Source organism: Elephantulus edwardii, unplaced genomic scaffold (genome assembly GCF_000299155.1).
Source record: "Elephantulus edwardii isolate Elephantulus edwardi_28Jun2011 unplaced genomic scaffold, EleEdw1.0 scaffold00011, whole genome shotgun sequence".
NCBI classification, from domain to species: Eukaryota; Metazoa; Chordata; class Mammalia; order Macroscelidea; family Macroscelididae; genus Elephantulus; species Elephantulus edwardii.
The window spans coordinates 23,295,156-23,312,433 of NW_006399761.1; the positions used below are offsets into that span (position 1 = coordinate 23,295,156).

The following is a 17,278-nucleotide window of genomic DNA, read 5'->3' on the forward strand; positions in this document are numbered from 1 at the left end:
TAAACATGTGACTATTTCAATGAATTATGAACAATTATGTTTATTGCAAAGTACTCTATCATGTTAAAATGTTCTTGTCCATCTAGAGAAGCAGGATCGTGAATATTCCAGTAACGTCCTTCGTTTAGAGAAATAAGTATACAAGCATCTACTATTAAAATATTGAATAAACATAATAATGTGATCAGTCACAATATTTTTTGGTGGCCTCACTACTAGTAACAATGGCATCTTTTAATGAGGCCAAGCCACAGTGATCTGCATTTTTAACCTGACTCCTTAGAAAAGAGAATACAGACAAATAATAACAACAGTGTAGTTTAAAAGCCTTGACGATAACTACGAGTGAGATATATATGTTCTTTAACTAACGGGAATCATGTTATTCACAATTCAAAAATGGTGGGGGAAAAAATTCTATCCAAATGCACAAGTGAGAGCCAGTTTCTTTGGCAATCTGACCTCCAGAGCACTCCAGAGCAGCTTCGCAGGCTGCACGGCAACACTGGCGCGAGCCAGCCAGTGCTGGTGCTATCCAGAAGGCCAGCCACATTCTCCCCTGCAGGAAGTCAAATCTATCTCCGGATCTGGCTTTGTGATAATATAGTCATCAGGCCTCTTTTTCTCCACAACTGCAGACGTGAGAGAAGATAATACCTAATGGCCACTGTGCTAACGTGCAGAACCAACTCAGGTTTCCTTCAAACCAGCGAACCCCCTTCCGTGCTCACTACCACTACCACCCATTGCCTTCCATGAGAAAGAAGGCAAGATGAATTTGCATTACCCAAAGATTAAAATAGATAACTATCCATCTGGAAGGAGTTTTATATCAGGAACAGTGAAGAAAAGAGGAAGTGTTTAAGTATATTCAAGATGGGATCAGATTACTATCGCAGGTATAGCTTTTAAGAGAATGTTCTGACAGGGGGAACTCAGTGGAATACAGGCTTTAGGATCAAAGGGAATGTTTAATTCTCACACCCCATTTCCCATATACTAAATCAGAATGTGAGTGTGGGAGAGGGGTTGGGGGTTTAGACTGGGGATTTCCATATGCCCCAGTTAATTCTGAGGCACACTGAAATTTGGGAAAACCCAATCAATGTACGGATATTTCTGAAACAATGTCAATGGGACCCAACTAATTTTAGCCCCCTAAATTACAATAAATGTTAAGAAAATGGAAAAGAAAATAATTGGTGTCTACTTCACTCATACTAGGCTCTGGAAGCCTAGAGGTAATAGCTTCACTGCCAATCCAAAGACACATGGTTCAAATCTACCAACTGCTTCATGGGAGAAAAATGGGCAATTTCTTTCCACACAATTTGCAGCCTCTGAACGCTTGCTGAAGGGTCAGTGATGCTTCAGTTCCAACTCAAAGGCACACAACACGATGACAATGTTAAACTATAGGTTTCGTTTGGTTCAAAAGCCCCCCAATAAAAAGAAATGTCTTCTTTTACTCAAGCTATTCTCAACCCTTACTGAATGAAAGTCAGTGTATGTGGGGAAGTGTTAGCCAAGTATTTATGCTGTCCTTGTTAACCACGAAAAATTATTTTCATCTACTTCAGAGCCACATGCTAAAGTGCATCTGCGCATCTGTCACTTTTTGTTGTAAGATGTCTCTGAGTTGGTTTGGATTCATGGTGATGTCATATACAACACCTCAAAACCTTGCTCTGCCCTGTATCTCCTCAAAACAACACGGGTGAGCACCACCGGTGCCCCGCTGTGCCGACCCATTTCACTGAGGCTGTTCTTTCTCAGGGACACGCTGCCAAGCATGAAGTCCTCCTCTAGGGACTGGTCTCAAAAATCCGTGCAAAGTACATGAGACCGAGTCTCACTAGTCTCCCTTCTAAGAAACATTCTGGTTGTACTTCTTTCAGAATGACACCTTCATTCTATTGACTGTCCACGTGGGACATTCAAGATTCTTCAACACCAGAAAGCAAAGATTTGGCATTCTTGGGTCTTTTCTTATTCACTGGGCAACTTTCATGTGTGCATGAGGCAACTGAAAACACACCAGCATGAGGCTGCTGCACCTTAGTCCTCAAACTGATTGTCTTGCTCTTTAATCCTCTAAAGGTCTTTCGTAGTGCATCTGCCCAGTATCATTAGATTTCTTGACTGCTGCTTCTTCCTGTGATACTGATCATCGATCCAAGCAAATTTAAATCCTTGGGAGCTTCATTCTTTTCTCAGCTTATCAAGATGCTGATTATCAGTCCAGTTTATCAAGGAGGAGTTTTGTTTTCTTCGCATGGATGCAGCAAGCATAGTGTCATGGTCCAGAGGGAGCTGAGCTGCCAACCCAGTGGCTGCACGTGTGTCAGTGTGAAGGGACCAGCAGTTTGGGGTGAGGAAGACAGGCAATCTCCCCTCATGCGAGCGATAGCCTACAAAAACCCACAGGAGGGGGAGTGGAGTCAGTGCCAATGCAACGGCCATGAGAGTTGTGCTGAAGTGTTTTTGAAGAGTTCTTGGGGGATGTAGCCTTTGATCTGCACCAGTAAGGGCTTCAACCCCTCTTCTTACTTGTTTAGGGAACTATATTGTGGGATATGTGTATGTATTTTAAAAAAGACCTGTGGGAGTGCAAATGGAATTCATTCATCTACTAACCTTAAAGGGAGCTCTCTGGTGGCTTACTGCTAAGGAGTTACGCTGTTAACTTAAAGGCAGACAGTTCGAATCCACAAACGGCTCTATGAGAGAAAGATGGACAATGTCCTCCAATGTGATTTACAGCCTCTGAACACCCGCTGTAGGCTCAGCAATGAGTCAGTTCTGTTGAATAACTGGATGGTGCAAAATAACTACTACTACTAAGCTAACGGCTGCTGTTTAGGATCTACCCTGGGGTGCCACGGAAGAAATGCCTGGTGATCTGTTTCCATAAAAGGCACAGCCCAGCAAAGCCTATAATCACACTTCTACTCCATCAGGCTGGGGGTCGCCATGAACTGCAGGCAACCCGCTGGTTGCAGGTCCGGCTTCTTGTTTCTACTGTGGCAAAACTGGATCTTAACAGAGAAGCCAACCTCCTCACACTCCACAGCGGGTCATGAGGATACATGTCATCACCTTTTTAAAAAAGTAAATTGTGGTTGAAGATCTTTCTTCTCTGAAAATAAGCAGAATAAAAATTCTGAGGCAATTTTGCCAAAAACATAAACTAAGGAAGACAAACCACATGTCCACCACTTACTAACTGTTGCTGTGACAACCCCAATGTTGTTGTTAGGTGTTGTTGAGTCCATGCCACCACATCGGGGTCCTGTGAACCACAGATCAGAACCCTTGCCCCATCCTGAGCCATACTGACACTTGGTGTCACGCTCAAGCCCACGGTCATGGTCACCTTGTCAATCCATCTCACTGATGCTCTTCCTCTCATCTACTGACCTGCTACCTCTCCCAGCATGACGTCTTTTTCCAAGGCCTGGCCCTTCCTGACAGTGTGTCCAAATAATTAAGATAGTCTAATTAAACAATTCCTTAAATCCCACAGTCAAGAGGGATGGTGAAGAGAAAAATTGAGAGAGAGAGCGAGAGAGACGTAATGGGTAGAGCTAAGAGTGGAATAACTATTTTGTCAAAACAAAAAGCTTCCCAAATATCTCACAGATAGAGCTGCTGTGTGTACTTTTATGAATTAAGAACATTTTATAGAAATCTTATAGAAGATAAATTTAAAACAAGGACTGTCTTTTGTGGTCTAGTCCCTAAATAATTAATTTTTAAGTGACTAGAATACTTTAGAGGCATGAAGATAATATCTCATTTTTCATCAATAGTTTCAGAAGAACATCTCCTCTTCAATATTTTAACTCCTGACATAGTGAGGATGCAAATTCTAAGAAAATAATACTAAATGCTTTTGAAGGACACTGAGCTCCCTCTGCTGAAGGCATAACAAGTTTATTAAGTGTGCACCACCTCTGGAATTATAATCCCCTCTGGCTCCTTCCACTGAGTTTATTGGTTCAATTTTCATAACCATGAGCATCATTAGGGGCAATGCAGTAATTAAGAGTTGTTAGAAAGTGAATTCTCAAACTGCAGATTAGAAAATTAAACTATTTCCTGATTACATATTAATGGAGCACAACAATAGCAGTTGTCATAAGCTTGGAAGGCAACCAAGGGATAAATCTGTGTACTTAATTACCATAAACAATGGCTGCATAGAAATGAAGTTTTATGCACATTCCCTTCTGTAATATGTCTGATATCAGTACACACTTGACAATTCGTGTTCAATTATCTCTATTATTTAATGCGCTGTGAACGGCTCTGTGTAAATAAAATTAACCACCCCAATTACTTTGAATTCATCTAGGGACAACGTAATAAGAAAATGTGAAGAATTCTGCATGCCTATTAATCTAAAACATTACAGAAGCTTTCCCCATATTCTCTTGTCTATATTTATTTTGTCTACGTTTATTTTACTGCACTGCTAATTCAATTACGTTTACCGTTGGTGGTCAATGGAATTTTTGTGATTTAATTAATCCTTATACAGCACCATAAACATGTTCATTATCTGATAATATCTGCGGGCCTCAAATGGTGAGTAGTGCCTATTTAATATTTCACTGAATTTACATCTTACTGAACTTAAAAGGCTCCAGCTAATCATTAAAACCACTTTAAAAATTATAGGAACTAAATAAATGTCTAATGATAATAAAGTTCAAGATGCAACTTTTACAAGAGCAAGAAATAAAAAAACAAAAAAACAGATGAAAGAAAACTAGACAGAGATATTAGAGAATAGCTACATGACCCTTAGATTTTTAATCTGAATTTTGCACTTATTCATCACAGCATCCAAATCCATCTACTTTATTCACAGAACACATTGTCAGCAATATAGAAGGTACACTACTACAATAACAAAACTGTCTCTCCTATCCTTAAATGTTGGTCATTATGAAGATAAATAAATCAATCAGAAATGTTATTTCTGTATGCTTTGATCACACAAATACTTTGTTTTTATATATTCTGCTTGTGCATCTTTTAAGATTCATTCACAGAGAAATATTTTATGATTTTATATAGCATTTCAGATATGTTAGTCTGAAAACTCTCTGGAACTATAACAAATATTTAGACATAACCAAGAACCAGGAATTTAACATATGTGTGCTCTGTAGCATTTTTGTTGATTGCCTTCAAGTCGAGCACGACTCATAGTGACCCTATGAAAAAAGGGCTGAAGCCCCTCTACAACTATTGACATTTATCAAAGTTCATAGTTTCCAGTGGCATGTTGTTTAAGAAGTGGATGCCAGTCTTGCTACTTTTCTTTAAACTTTTCTTACAGTTGTTAGGCACTGTGGAGTCAGTCACCCCATAGCTGACCCTCTAGTGGGCTTTCGGAGGCAATAAATCACATGGGAGGAGACTGCTCAGCCTTTTCCCACAGAGCTGCTGGTGGATTTGAACCACATGCCTTTGAGTTGTCGACTCATCTCCTTACCCTCTAAGCCATCAGTTCTCCCTTCAAATATACTATTAAATTAAACATGTATTTTCAAACCAGCCAAGATTATGTTTGCATTATTGAAACAGATCAAGGTCATATTTTAATCTTAAAAGTAAAACTAAGGGGTATCATTTTCAGAAAGGTCTCTCCCTCCCTCCCACTCCCATTGAGTTGGAAGTGAACTGTTGCTGAGCCTCCAGGGGGCTTCTTCAGGCTACACATGGAATGAGAGGAGACTGCCCATCCTTCTCCCTCTAAGCAGCTGATGGATCCAAACCGCCTGCCTTTGGGTTTCTAATGCAGCTCCCTACCCATCAGGCCAACAGAGGTCCCTATATATCTAGTGTCATAACTGCTTAAATAAAGGTATTAGCAAACATGAAAACGTCTACATTAACTTAGAAATCAGTTAAGATTTTAATTCACTTTATTTTTTCACTATACCTCAGAAAACTGTCTTCAGGTAATCCATTAATAGCTGATTTTAGGCTGAACATTCTAACACTCTGAACATTCTAAGGAAGATTCCAATTTTAGAAGCTTCTACTGACTATAAAGAGGCTGTTGCTTTTTCTGAAGGGAAGTTTGTTTTTATCACTGATCATTCCAAATGAACATGTTTTGCATCTACATGTTCATGTATATCCCACTGTGATGATTAGCGTGGGGATGAAACAGCATTAAGAGAAACATTATTAGCTATCTAATGAAAACATCTCCAAAGCCCTGATACAAGCCAAGGTCTTTGCAATCACTTGCTATGCATAAGAGAGCTAGACAATGACTAGGGATGATAGAAGGGGAACTGAAGCCTTTGAGCTGTGGTGCTAGAGAAGAGTAATGAATATACCATGGACTGCTAGGAGAAGAAAAAAACAGGTTCATCCTGGAGAGGGTGAAACCAGGCTTCTCCTTGGAGGCAAGGATTCTGAAGCTTCATCTGACATATTATGGGCATGTTGCAAGGAGGGACCAGTCCTTGGAAAAGGACGGCATGCTTAGGAGGGTAGAGGGACAGCCCAGGAGAGGAAGGCCCTCTATGAGGTGGACTGATTCAGTGAGTGGGGTAATGGGGGTAAGTGTGCCAGAGACAATGAGATTGGCACAGGACATTGTATACAGGGTCACTATGAGTTACAGGCGACTTGACGGCACATAACAACAATGTCTCAAAATGCTTGACTAAGTTCCTTTTTTTGATAATAAGCAAAATGGATTCTGACCTTTTTAAAAAAATTATTAATTGTAAAAAGTATGAAATTGTAGTGGAGTTCCAAAAGAGTGAATAAAGCCCCAGGAAAATCAGAAGTTCCACTCTAAGAAGATGCGCGATGAAGCACAGACCAGGCTGTGGTGGGTAAGCCTGGGCTCAGAGCTCTTCAGAATGGGTTTGCCCGATGGCTCCACCACATACAAACTGTATGAACCAGACAAGGAACTTACTTCTCTGAGCCTCTGTTTCCTCATCTTTAAAATGTGATTATTAATAGTTTTGGTGACTAACAGATCTTATCCCATAGAGTCTAAGAACAAATGAACTAAATGCATGTCAAGCATTTATCTCAGAAAAATTAAACAAAAAAATAACAACAACAACAAAAACCAAATAACAACCCATGCTGGTTGCAGTCGGGATGATTCAAACTCATTGTGACTCTATGCGATACAAAGTATAGTGAGTGGCTCCAGAGACTTTTCTGGATTGCGATCTTAACAAAAGCAAATCAACAAGTTTTCATCTGAGATACTGCTGGCTTGGTTCAAACCAGCACACCACCTGTCAGTCACCAACATTAAGCTTGTGTCCACTGCACCACCCAGAGATCTTAAGACAGAATCGACGGATAAGAAGAATGCAGTAAATGTTGGCTATTACTGTCATCTTTCCATGGATAATTCTGGAGATTCAAAGGAGAAAGTTCTCATTAACAATACATATGAGCGTTTTGTTTTTCTTGTTCCAGTTTTCCAGCCTGAAAGTGGCTTTAATAAAGACTGCTTGGTTCTTCAAAGGATAGGGTAAAGCAACATTCTGAGGTGTAGAAAAGTAATTCCTTTCCATGTGTGTGTCCGTTACTTAAGTGAATTGACTATTTTAGGGAATTCTCGCAGCATAGTCTGTAGGAGGTAGCACTGCTAAACCAAAGGGGTGCCTCTCTGGTGGCTCAAAGCCACCAGCATCTCAGTGGGACAGACGGGCACTCTCCTTTCACGTTGACTCATAGCCTCCCAAAAACTTGCTGAAGGGTGAGCTGAGTTGGTTCCAACTTGATGGCAATGAGTGAGTGACAGAGACCTGTTTACTGCAACACTGTGCACAAGAGCAAAGACATGGAAAAGACCCAAACATCTATCGATGGGCGAATGAAGGCTGAAGTGCAGTCTATATTGAAATAGAATTTGACACAGAACTTACAATACATGCTTCAAATCTCTGTGTTTTCTGAAAATGAAAGACTGGGATGAGTCTTTCTTCAATCTAGATGCCACATTCTTCATGTAATTAATACATAATTAGCTCAGCACACAGCTTGAATAGATCTGGTAACAGCCTACGTTCCTGACACATACCTTTCCTGCTTTAACCATATGATATCCATCCCTCGTCCTGTTTAAATGCCTGATTCTTAGTTTATGTACAAATTCTGCATGAGTGCAATTAAGCAATGTGGAATTTTTCTTCTTTACGTTGTTACTGATAGTTGATTAAGATCTACAATAGAAGGAGAACTGATGCCTTTGAGCTGTGGTGCTGGAAAAGAGTACTAAATATACCATGGACTGCTAGGAGAACAAACAGGTTCATCCTAGAGAGGGTGAAACCAGGTTTCTCCTTGGAGGCAAGCATCCTGAGGCTTCATCTCACATATTTTGGGCATGCTGAAAGGAGAGACCGGTCCTTGGAGAGGAACGTAATGTTTGGAAGGATGAAAGGACAGTGCACGAGAGAGAGACCCTCGGTGAGATGGATTGATTCAGTGACTGAAGTAATGGGGTTAGGTGTGTCTGAGAAACAAGGTTGGCTCAGGATAGAACAGGGTTCAGAGCTGTTGTACACAGAGTTGCTATGAGTCGCAAGTGACTCGACATAACAGTAACAACAACAACATATTACCAAATGCCTTTGTGGAATCAATGAAACTTCAGTATTCTTTCTGGTATCCTGTGCATTCAGCTAAGATGATTCCCTCCATATCCTTTTTGAAATCCTGCTTGAATTTCTAGCAGTTGTCTGTCACTGTACAGCAGATTCAGCTGTTTTCTCATTATCTTCCACAAGATTTTATGTGATACTAAATGACATAATTTCTGCTTTCTGTGAGATGATAAATTTTTTTTTAAATGGGCACAAATATGTATTCGTCCGTCCCAGTAAGTGGGCTGGCTTTCAAATTTTTGGGGATAGATGGGTGAACATTATAGGATTACAATCTTTTGTTGAATTAAAATCACCTCAGTTAGTAGTCAATTCTTGGGGCCTTATATCTTTTACCAATGCCTTCAGTGCACCTTGAACATTCTCCTTCAGAATCAGTCACTGCTGATTTTAAGCTACTTACTGAACTAATTTCAATTAATTCTTTTGCTCTGTGACTCTGGGTCTTCTATGTTCCTCTGATGCTTTCTGTGCCATTTCAGTATACTGATCTCAGAATCCGTTTTTTCAGCTTAGAAATGCTGAGTGTATTTTTCTCTTCTCTTTCATACCACAAGGCCTTGACATTGTTTTATTATATGCTACACTGTCTTCCTAACCAGCCTTTTAAAATCTTCCGTTCAACTCTCTGACTTCATTTCTCCCTTTTGCTTGCACTTCTCATGTTCTAGAAAAGGAGCCTTGGTAGCATGTTGAGTTGCTTATTGGACTGCTATCTGAAAGGTCAGCAGTTCAAACTCACCAGCCACTCTTTGGGAGAAAGATGGGTTATCTCTTTTTAGAAATAGTTAGTCTCAGAAGTCCAGTGGAAGGTGCTATTGAGTCAGAATCAACTTAAGATGCTGGGAGTATGTGAATGATGCTCTAGTGACAGTCGCTGAGTCTTCTCTGACGTCCATAATGGTCTCTTTTTTCTTCTTTGTCTTGGTAATAAGTGTTTGGCCCCCTCATGTATGATTGCCCTTGATGTCACCTCACAACTCAGCTTTTCTTTTCTTACTATTCCATTTATTACCGCACAAGCTGTTGTATTCCAATCTAGAGGGTCTCTATATTCTGGGTATACTTAACTTACATATGAGTACTTGATGGTCTGTAAATAGTTGGCCCTGGGCTGTATTCTCACCAATGAAACTATTTCATTCATATCTATTCCATCTGCTGAGGCCCAAATAAGCAACTGCTCTTTGTATTTTATTAATAATTACACTCTCACAGATTGTCATTCTGACTCATCAAAACCCTCCATGGCATTTCTGAAGCTCCAAATCTTAATCGGGGGAGATCACCCATTTTCCCCCTCAGACCCACTGGTGGACTAGAACTTTTGGAGACGTGCAGGCTTCTAGTTAACATCGCAACATCGTACAGACTTTGTTGTTTCTCCAATGAGAGCTTATTTTATTCATTTAGAGAACTCTAAGACTAGTATGAGATTTTAAAAAAAGTACACAAAAAACCTTAACACTTGTATAACTTTTGTCATTTTCCCAAGTTCATAGAACTTCCCGAGGCAAGCTATTTCAGAAATGGAAGTCACTCCTGCTTCCAACCTTGTTTTAATGGGGGAGCTCCACCAAACACTGTCCACCATGGGTAATCATTATCACATTTGACACATCAGTGTCACAGTGTTCAGCATCTGTTGTAGATTAAAATCACCTAACTTTGGTTTGGTAGCATCACTGTCTATCCACTGGGCCAACAGAGCTCTCTCTACTTTGTTGCCGTTGTTAAGTGCCATTGAGTTGTACAGAACCATCTCCGGCCCTCAGGCCTGGTTTTAACTGTTTTTTGTCAAACATACTTCTAAGTGGTATAACACTGGTCTATCCATTTGCTCTACAGAGGTAACTCGTGGTTGCTGTGATGCTGAACACTGTGACATTGATGTGCCAAATGTGATAATGGTTACCCATGGTGGACAGTGTTTGGTGAAGCTTCCCGATTGAAACAAGCTTGGAAGCAGGAGTGGCATCCAGTTCCGAAATGGCTTGTCTCCAGAAACTCTGAACTTGGAGAAACGACTAAAGTTATACAAGCGTTCAGGTCTTTTGTTAATAGGGTCGATATGAGTCATCTACAACTCAATGGCACTTAACAACACTAAAAAAAATTAATATATTCCAGAAAAGGCATTAAATACTATAATAAGAGGGAGCTCCGGGGGCCTAGTGTTGAGGAGTCATGCCGCCAATGCAAAGGTATGCAATTTGAACCCACTAGCTGTTCTCCAGGAGAAAGGTGGGCAGTCAATGCTCATGCAACTTATGGCCTTTGAAAACCTACAGCATGGTTCTCTACAGGTTGGTTCTGACTTGGCAGAACCCAACAACATCATAATAAATGAAAGGTTAGGCTGTGCTGGGGGGGAAACAGGACAAAGGATAAACAGATTCTTTTCCTTTTTTCTATCTCTGGTTTTGGGAACTCAGGAAACAGAATTTGGACAGGATATGGCTTTCTACAGTCTAGGGTGACTTCTGTTGTTGTTGCTGTTGTTGTTAGGTGCTATCAAGTTGAGTACGACTCATAGCGACCCTATGAACAAAAGACTTGAACCTAGTCCTGTCCTGCACCATCCTCACACTTCCTGACACGCAAAAGCAGGAATCATCTCGTCAGTCCACCTGGTTGAGGGTCTTCCTCTCCTTCCCCGACCCTCCACCTTTCCGAATGTCACATCCCTCTCTAAGGAATAACACCTCCTAGCAATATGTCCAAAGTATATGAAGCAAAGCCTCATCATTCTTTCCTCCAAAGAGCACTCTGGCTGCACCCTCTCCAAGACATATCTATCTGTTTTCTTGGCCATCCATGGAATGTTCTCCAACACCACAAATCAAAGGCATCAATTCTTTCTCTCATCCTTATTCAGTCAGCTCTGGTCTGAAGCTGGAGTAGGGCAGATTCAGTACAGATAAGATTCTGTCCTGTACGGTAAGGAACAGAAAACCTCAATGGGATGCCAAAATTGGTCTGTAGCTATGATCATTTCAGTTAGAAATGATCTCTAACTAGCCTGCATGGCTGTTGCTGTGTGCCACTGAGTTGTAACCAACCCACAGCTAAATCTCTAGCAAGTTTTCAGAGGCAGTAATCACACTGGAGGAGATTGCTCATCCTTCTGTAGAGCAGCTGGTGAATTTGAACTGTGTGCCTTTGCAATTACAGCACAGATTCTTACACTTAGGCCCCACTAGCTCTACATGGAGCTGATAGTTGACATGGAGTCACTTTATAACTTCAGTGGTAATGGAAGTAGAGAAAGAGAACATGAGTCATTTTTTGTTAGAACTCCCTGTAAATCAAGCTCTGGTAAGAAGAAAAGTCAGTAAAGTTTCTAGGTTTAGCTTTACTGTTCTAATTTATTCCACACACTTAGGGAAAATGCTGTGTTGAAAATAATCAATGAGAAAAAGAAAAGAATATGTGCCTTTAAGACATGTCAAGGAAAAAAACTGTAAAATATAATTAAGTACTTCCCTACCTTTTCCAATAACATGGTAGACACTGCCCTTTTCTTGGTGACTCATTATCTTTACTCGGAATATAATGGAAATAGCTACATATGAGACTAGTAGCTGGAAGGGTGGTTAGCTGAGCTCACCTTGAGGTCCCTGCAAGGCAGGCCTGGTGCTTAGCTTCTGGATGATCACGGCTCTGAAACATCTATGCAGAAGTTCTACTTGGCCACACAGGGTCTATGAGGAGTCAGAAGTGGTGCGAGAGCAACTAGCAACAACTATAAGTAACAGCACCGATTCCTTTATGAGGGAGTGTGGTGGCCCAGTGGAATGGAGTGGTGCTGCCAACCAAAAGGCACCCTGTTTGAATCCACCAGTTGCTCCACAGCAGAAAGATGGGCAAGCTCCTCTCAAGTGATTTACAGTCTCTGAAAACCCACCGGAGCGTCAGCTAGGAGTTGGCTCCAACTCAACAGGACACAACACCAACAACTACATTACGCTATGGTTTGTTGAGAATAAGAGGAATAGAAATGCATGTTCTTTTTCAAAGTTACTTCAGATAACTAAGGTTGAATTCCTGCACCTGATTTTTCTATACTCTCTGCGAGAAATTTAGTATTTACATTTGTTAATAGATCTAATACTTTCACAGGAATAAGTCAATGTGAAATGATATGTTGGTTTTGGACACTTGTTAAGTCCACATAAATGCAGAGCCTAAGACTGAACACACACCTAACTTGTTAGAGGAATGCATGAGGTTATGATGTGCTAAAAAGGCTTTCAAATGATAGGGGCAGATGCCGTGAATTCTAGTCTAGTCCTGCCACTCACTGACAGGCGTGACTTTAAGCACATCCTGTACCTCTGTTTCCTTACCTATATAAACAAAGAGTTAGGTAAATTTTGTTTTACATTGTAAACAGAAGAATCTTTTCTTCAAATGAACTCTTCTTAAGAAGGATCTATTGTAGGGAATAATGATAGTAATAAATACCGTAAATAATAAATTCAGAGCCGCTCTGCCTGAGGTGAAAGAAAGGATTCCAGGGGTCTCTCTCTTCTCTGTTCCCTCTTTCTTGTCTGAGCTACCCCCAAGGAGTCTCTGAAGAAGCTTCAGAATTCTCCACAAGGCAGTTTGAAACATAAAGAAAGCCCAAGGTCCTTTCCTGTTCTATTATCTGTTAATTTCACTAGTGAATACATTTTCAAGCGTTTCTTATAGATGCTTGTTGTTGTTGTTGAGTTGGAACCGACCCATAGCTGACCCCCCACCCCCAGTGCATTTTCAGAGGCAGTTAACTGCAATGCTCATCCTTCTCCCACGGAGCACTAGAGAATTCGAACCACATGCCACAGAGATTGCAGCACAGCTTCTTGCCACTAGGCCACCAGTGCTTACTCTTAGGAAAAATTCCAAAAACTCTTCATTGCTGTTGAGTCAGAACGGACCCACTTGTGACCTTTTAGTGGGTTTTCAGAGGTTGTGAATAGCATGGGAAGAGAGTGCCCATCTTTCTCCCTCAGAGTTGGATGGATTCAAACTCCGACAGATTTGAACCACCTGCCTTTGGTTTAATAATGCAATTCCTGAGTCACGTGGCCACAAGATTCTCTTCTTCTTTTTTATAAAGAGAAGAGAAAAAGTTCCACAAAGCTTACCAACCTGCACTCCATTAGAATATCATAAAATGAAAGCGACTGACTCAAACATGGATTTTCTACCACGTTCTTTTCCCCCCACCTTTATTCATAATATACCTTACTTTTCAATTTGGCATAAAGTTGTCATTTTCACAAAACAGTATTTTTAAAGGAAAAAAATACTTTTTATATATATCTATATATATACACACACGCACACACACACAAACCCATACACTGTTCTTATCCAATAGCATTTGTATGTTTAGATCGGTTCAATCACCACCAGCAATGAGCATTAAAGGCCAATCCATCCTCTGGTTAGGAGCTAACTTGTTATTCTAACCCATTTTTCGAAATCTTGCTATATAACTTAATCCTCTCAAATGCAATTGCAATACAATGTATTAGAGACTTTTGAAAACCTGTTCTCGTAAAGAGAAGGGGGGAAAAATGGTGGAGCATCAGTAACCTGATCGTATTCTCAAATTTCAGCGATCTCGTCCAGGGAGCCGCCCCCACGCACAGCCTCTGTTTCAAGCACTACACGGCTTTAGCTGGCCAAATCTTTTTTTTCCCCCCAATGAATCAGTAGAACAGTGAAGATCTTCCTTTTTTTTTTTTTTTTAAGCAGTGGCATATCAATGAGGCACAGATGTGTATTCCAACTCTGCATGGCTGAGCACACTGTTCAATAGTGCTGGCTCACGCGGTATCAGGGCGACTTATCGCTTCCCATGAAGGCTCTCTTATCACCAGGGCCCAGAGAGGTGGCTGCAAATCGCAACCTTTTTATTTTCAAGGCAGTTTTGCTGAACATTCAGGCTTCAAAGATTCACACTTCCAAAACTCTATAAGAGTTTGTGAACGCTCAATTTGCCAAAACAGTTTACAGTGTAATTGGGCCCCGTACCTGTGTCCATGAGATAGCGGAGGCGCTTCTCCACCAGCGCGGCGCGCGTGTCAATTTGCTTCTGTTCACTCTCTAGTGCTGCCAATTCTCCTACAACATACTGACTGGTGTCTTTGAACCCTTTCTGTTAACGAGAACAAACAGGAAGGGGAGAAAAAAAAATCACTTGTAAGTTGCATTTCTCCTTTCTACAAACACTTGGTAAAGCACTTTACCTAGAGAACTAAGTCTCACCTCTAGTTCCCAAAAGCCATCCTGATTCAACAGTTTTACCTATGCATTCTGTACTTTTGTAAAGAGAGACAAATTTCATCTCTTTAGAATGCTGTTTGTAACGTCATATCCAGATTAGCCAGATTTTAAAAGTTAACAATAAGTTTAAAAATAATTATTCTTAGCATTAAATCAATTATTTAAGCATTCATAAGGATTGGTGATTGTCAAAACAAACACTAATAGCACCTAATAAAAAATATGAAACAAGGAATTTTACTCAAAGTAAAACCATCCTGAAAAATTAAGTCACAATACTGATTTGTTCTCCCAAAGAGTGAACATTTTAAAAATACACAAACGATAAGAGGGAAGTTGGTGATAGCTCCAGTTCTCCCTCCGGCTGGCTCTGTCTTTAATATGTTATTCTATCAATGTATTACTAATTATCATAGCTGTGAATTCTAACCTGACAGGTGGTTTCAAACCTGACCATGTAAAAGCTACATAATTTGTATACTGGTTTGGTTAATCTTTCATTTAACTAAATTCTAATTTGAAAGTTTACTCTTCATAACTAGCTGAAGTTAGAAAAAAAATTAAAAAAGTGATCTTAGTCATTTTCTTTGTAGTAGCACCTCTATTATAAAGTGTCAAGAGAGACCTAATTTTCATTGTGATAAATTTAAGGGAGAATTACTGTTTATGATCTAGGCATAAAAGTGGAGGGAAGACAGCTCCATTTGGAACATCTATTTACCTTAAGACATTTGTAGGCTGAGAGATCAAACTGGGGAAAATATTGATAAAACAATGGGGATTACTCTCACCATTACCACTGCCACCATCAGTTAATCAGATCCCTAAGTGCGCACATTCTTCTATCAAATTCTTTACCTATGTAGAGTAACACTGCCCTCTCAGACATGTTTAGGAAATATGTTGGTTCTAAACATATTTTGGAATTCTCATGATCAATAGACAGGTATCTAACAAAATCTACAACTTATTCACATTTGGAAATGTCACATGGCTTCTATTTACATAGGAACTCAATTTGTCTTGAAATTAACAGACTTAAAGTTGAAACAAGAAATTATAACATTGCTTATTTCTCGGGATGGCCTGATAAAAGAAGTCACTGTATTTTCCAATGTCTTACAAAATAGATTATCTTCTTTCTAAATATTAAAACATAATGGGGAAAAATATACAATAGAATACACACTGATAGTATCTTTAAAATCTGAAGCCATTTGGTGAATACTTTTCGTACTTATTTGCCAAATAACGAAACCTTTCTTTTAAGGGGGCTTTTCCTTTTCTCATTTGTATTCAGAAAAAATAAAACACACATGAGACCTTGCAAAAACAGCATGAGTACAAAAGATGGAAAAGAAAGTGGAGCGGAGTGTACACACAAACTTTGTTACTTTAACTTATTACTTCATCTAAAAATATCACTAAATTTCTGAATCAGCCTTCTTCAGCCTGAGTATCCAGTATGTTCAAGTATCCTGTAATGTATAAGGTGTTCCCAACACTTCACTGGGACACACCAGTGAGGTGTGTATACCTTCTGTTAAGACCTTTCCAGGTCTTCCAAAGTGAACAACTTAAATAAGAAATGCCAAAAGGTAGTTGGCACCCCTGAGTGCATTTGAAAGGATTTAAATATTCAGTGGTGGCCATTTTAACAGAACAAAACAAGAAAAAATATTTATACAAAGTGTAGGTAATAATAATAATTTTTAAAAAAGGTAGCAACATTCAAGAGAGAGATGCTTCCAGACAAAAATTCAAGTTGAAACTTGTTCTTCCTGCTTCTGTCCCGCAGCTGTCCATCAAAAGCAGCTTTCCCCCTGCGGTCTATCAAATATTTCCCTCACAAATCAATTTTACACATGATCAGCCCATACCCCTACTGAGCTGAACCTCCCCGTTAATTAAGTGAAGAAATTACCATATATATTATATTAATGCAAACATCATTCAGCTAGTAATTCACAGCTGATCTGGATAATGGAAAGGTTGAACACCCATTAACCCAAGCCAACAAAATGGGTTGGCTGAGAAATTCTAGCAGGGTCTCATGTGACTTTTCCCTCTAACTGGAGCTCTGCGGTATCTGCTATTGTAATAATTAAAATCCTCCCGGTAGATCAATACTGGAATCTCTTTATGGGAAGTGCCCTGATGGAAATGTCTCGAGAAAGCTGGGGCTGTGGAGCTCTGAAAAATTCATTTTTTTTTTTAATCTGACAATTATCACCATACTGCAGACTAATTCAACAGTACACCCCTCTCACTCTGCTTTGAATGCGCTGGAGATTGACATCTTGAAAAAACCTAACATCTCATTTTAACAA

At 39.9% G+C, this 17,278-nt stretch overlaps 1 protein-coding gene across 3 annotated transcripts in view; it reads right to left on the reverse strand.

The window, feature by feature from the left end:
* The window catches only part of EHBP1 (EH domain binding protein 1), a 411,111-nt gene that overhangs the window by 35,885 nt on the left and 357,948 nt on the right, over positions 1-17,278 (reverse strand). For all 3 annotated transcript variants that reach the window (XM_006880956.1, XM_006880958.1, XM_006880957.1), the window contains one exon: positions 14,697-14,820. In XM_006880956.1, the coding sequence (XP_006881018.1) occupies positions 14,697-14,820 (124 nt within the window). The remainder of the gene's footprint in view (positions 1-14,696; positions 14,821-17,278) is intronic.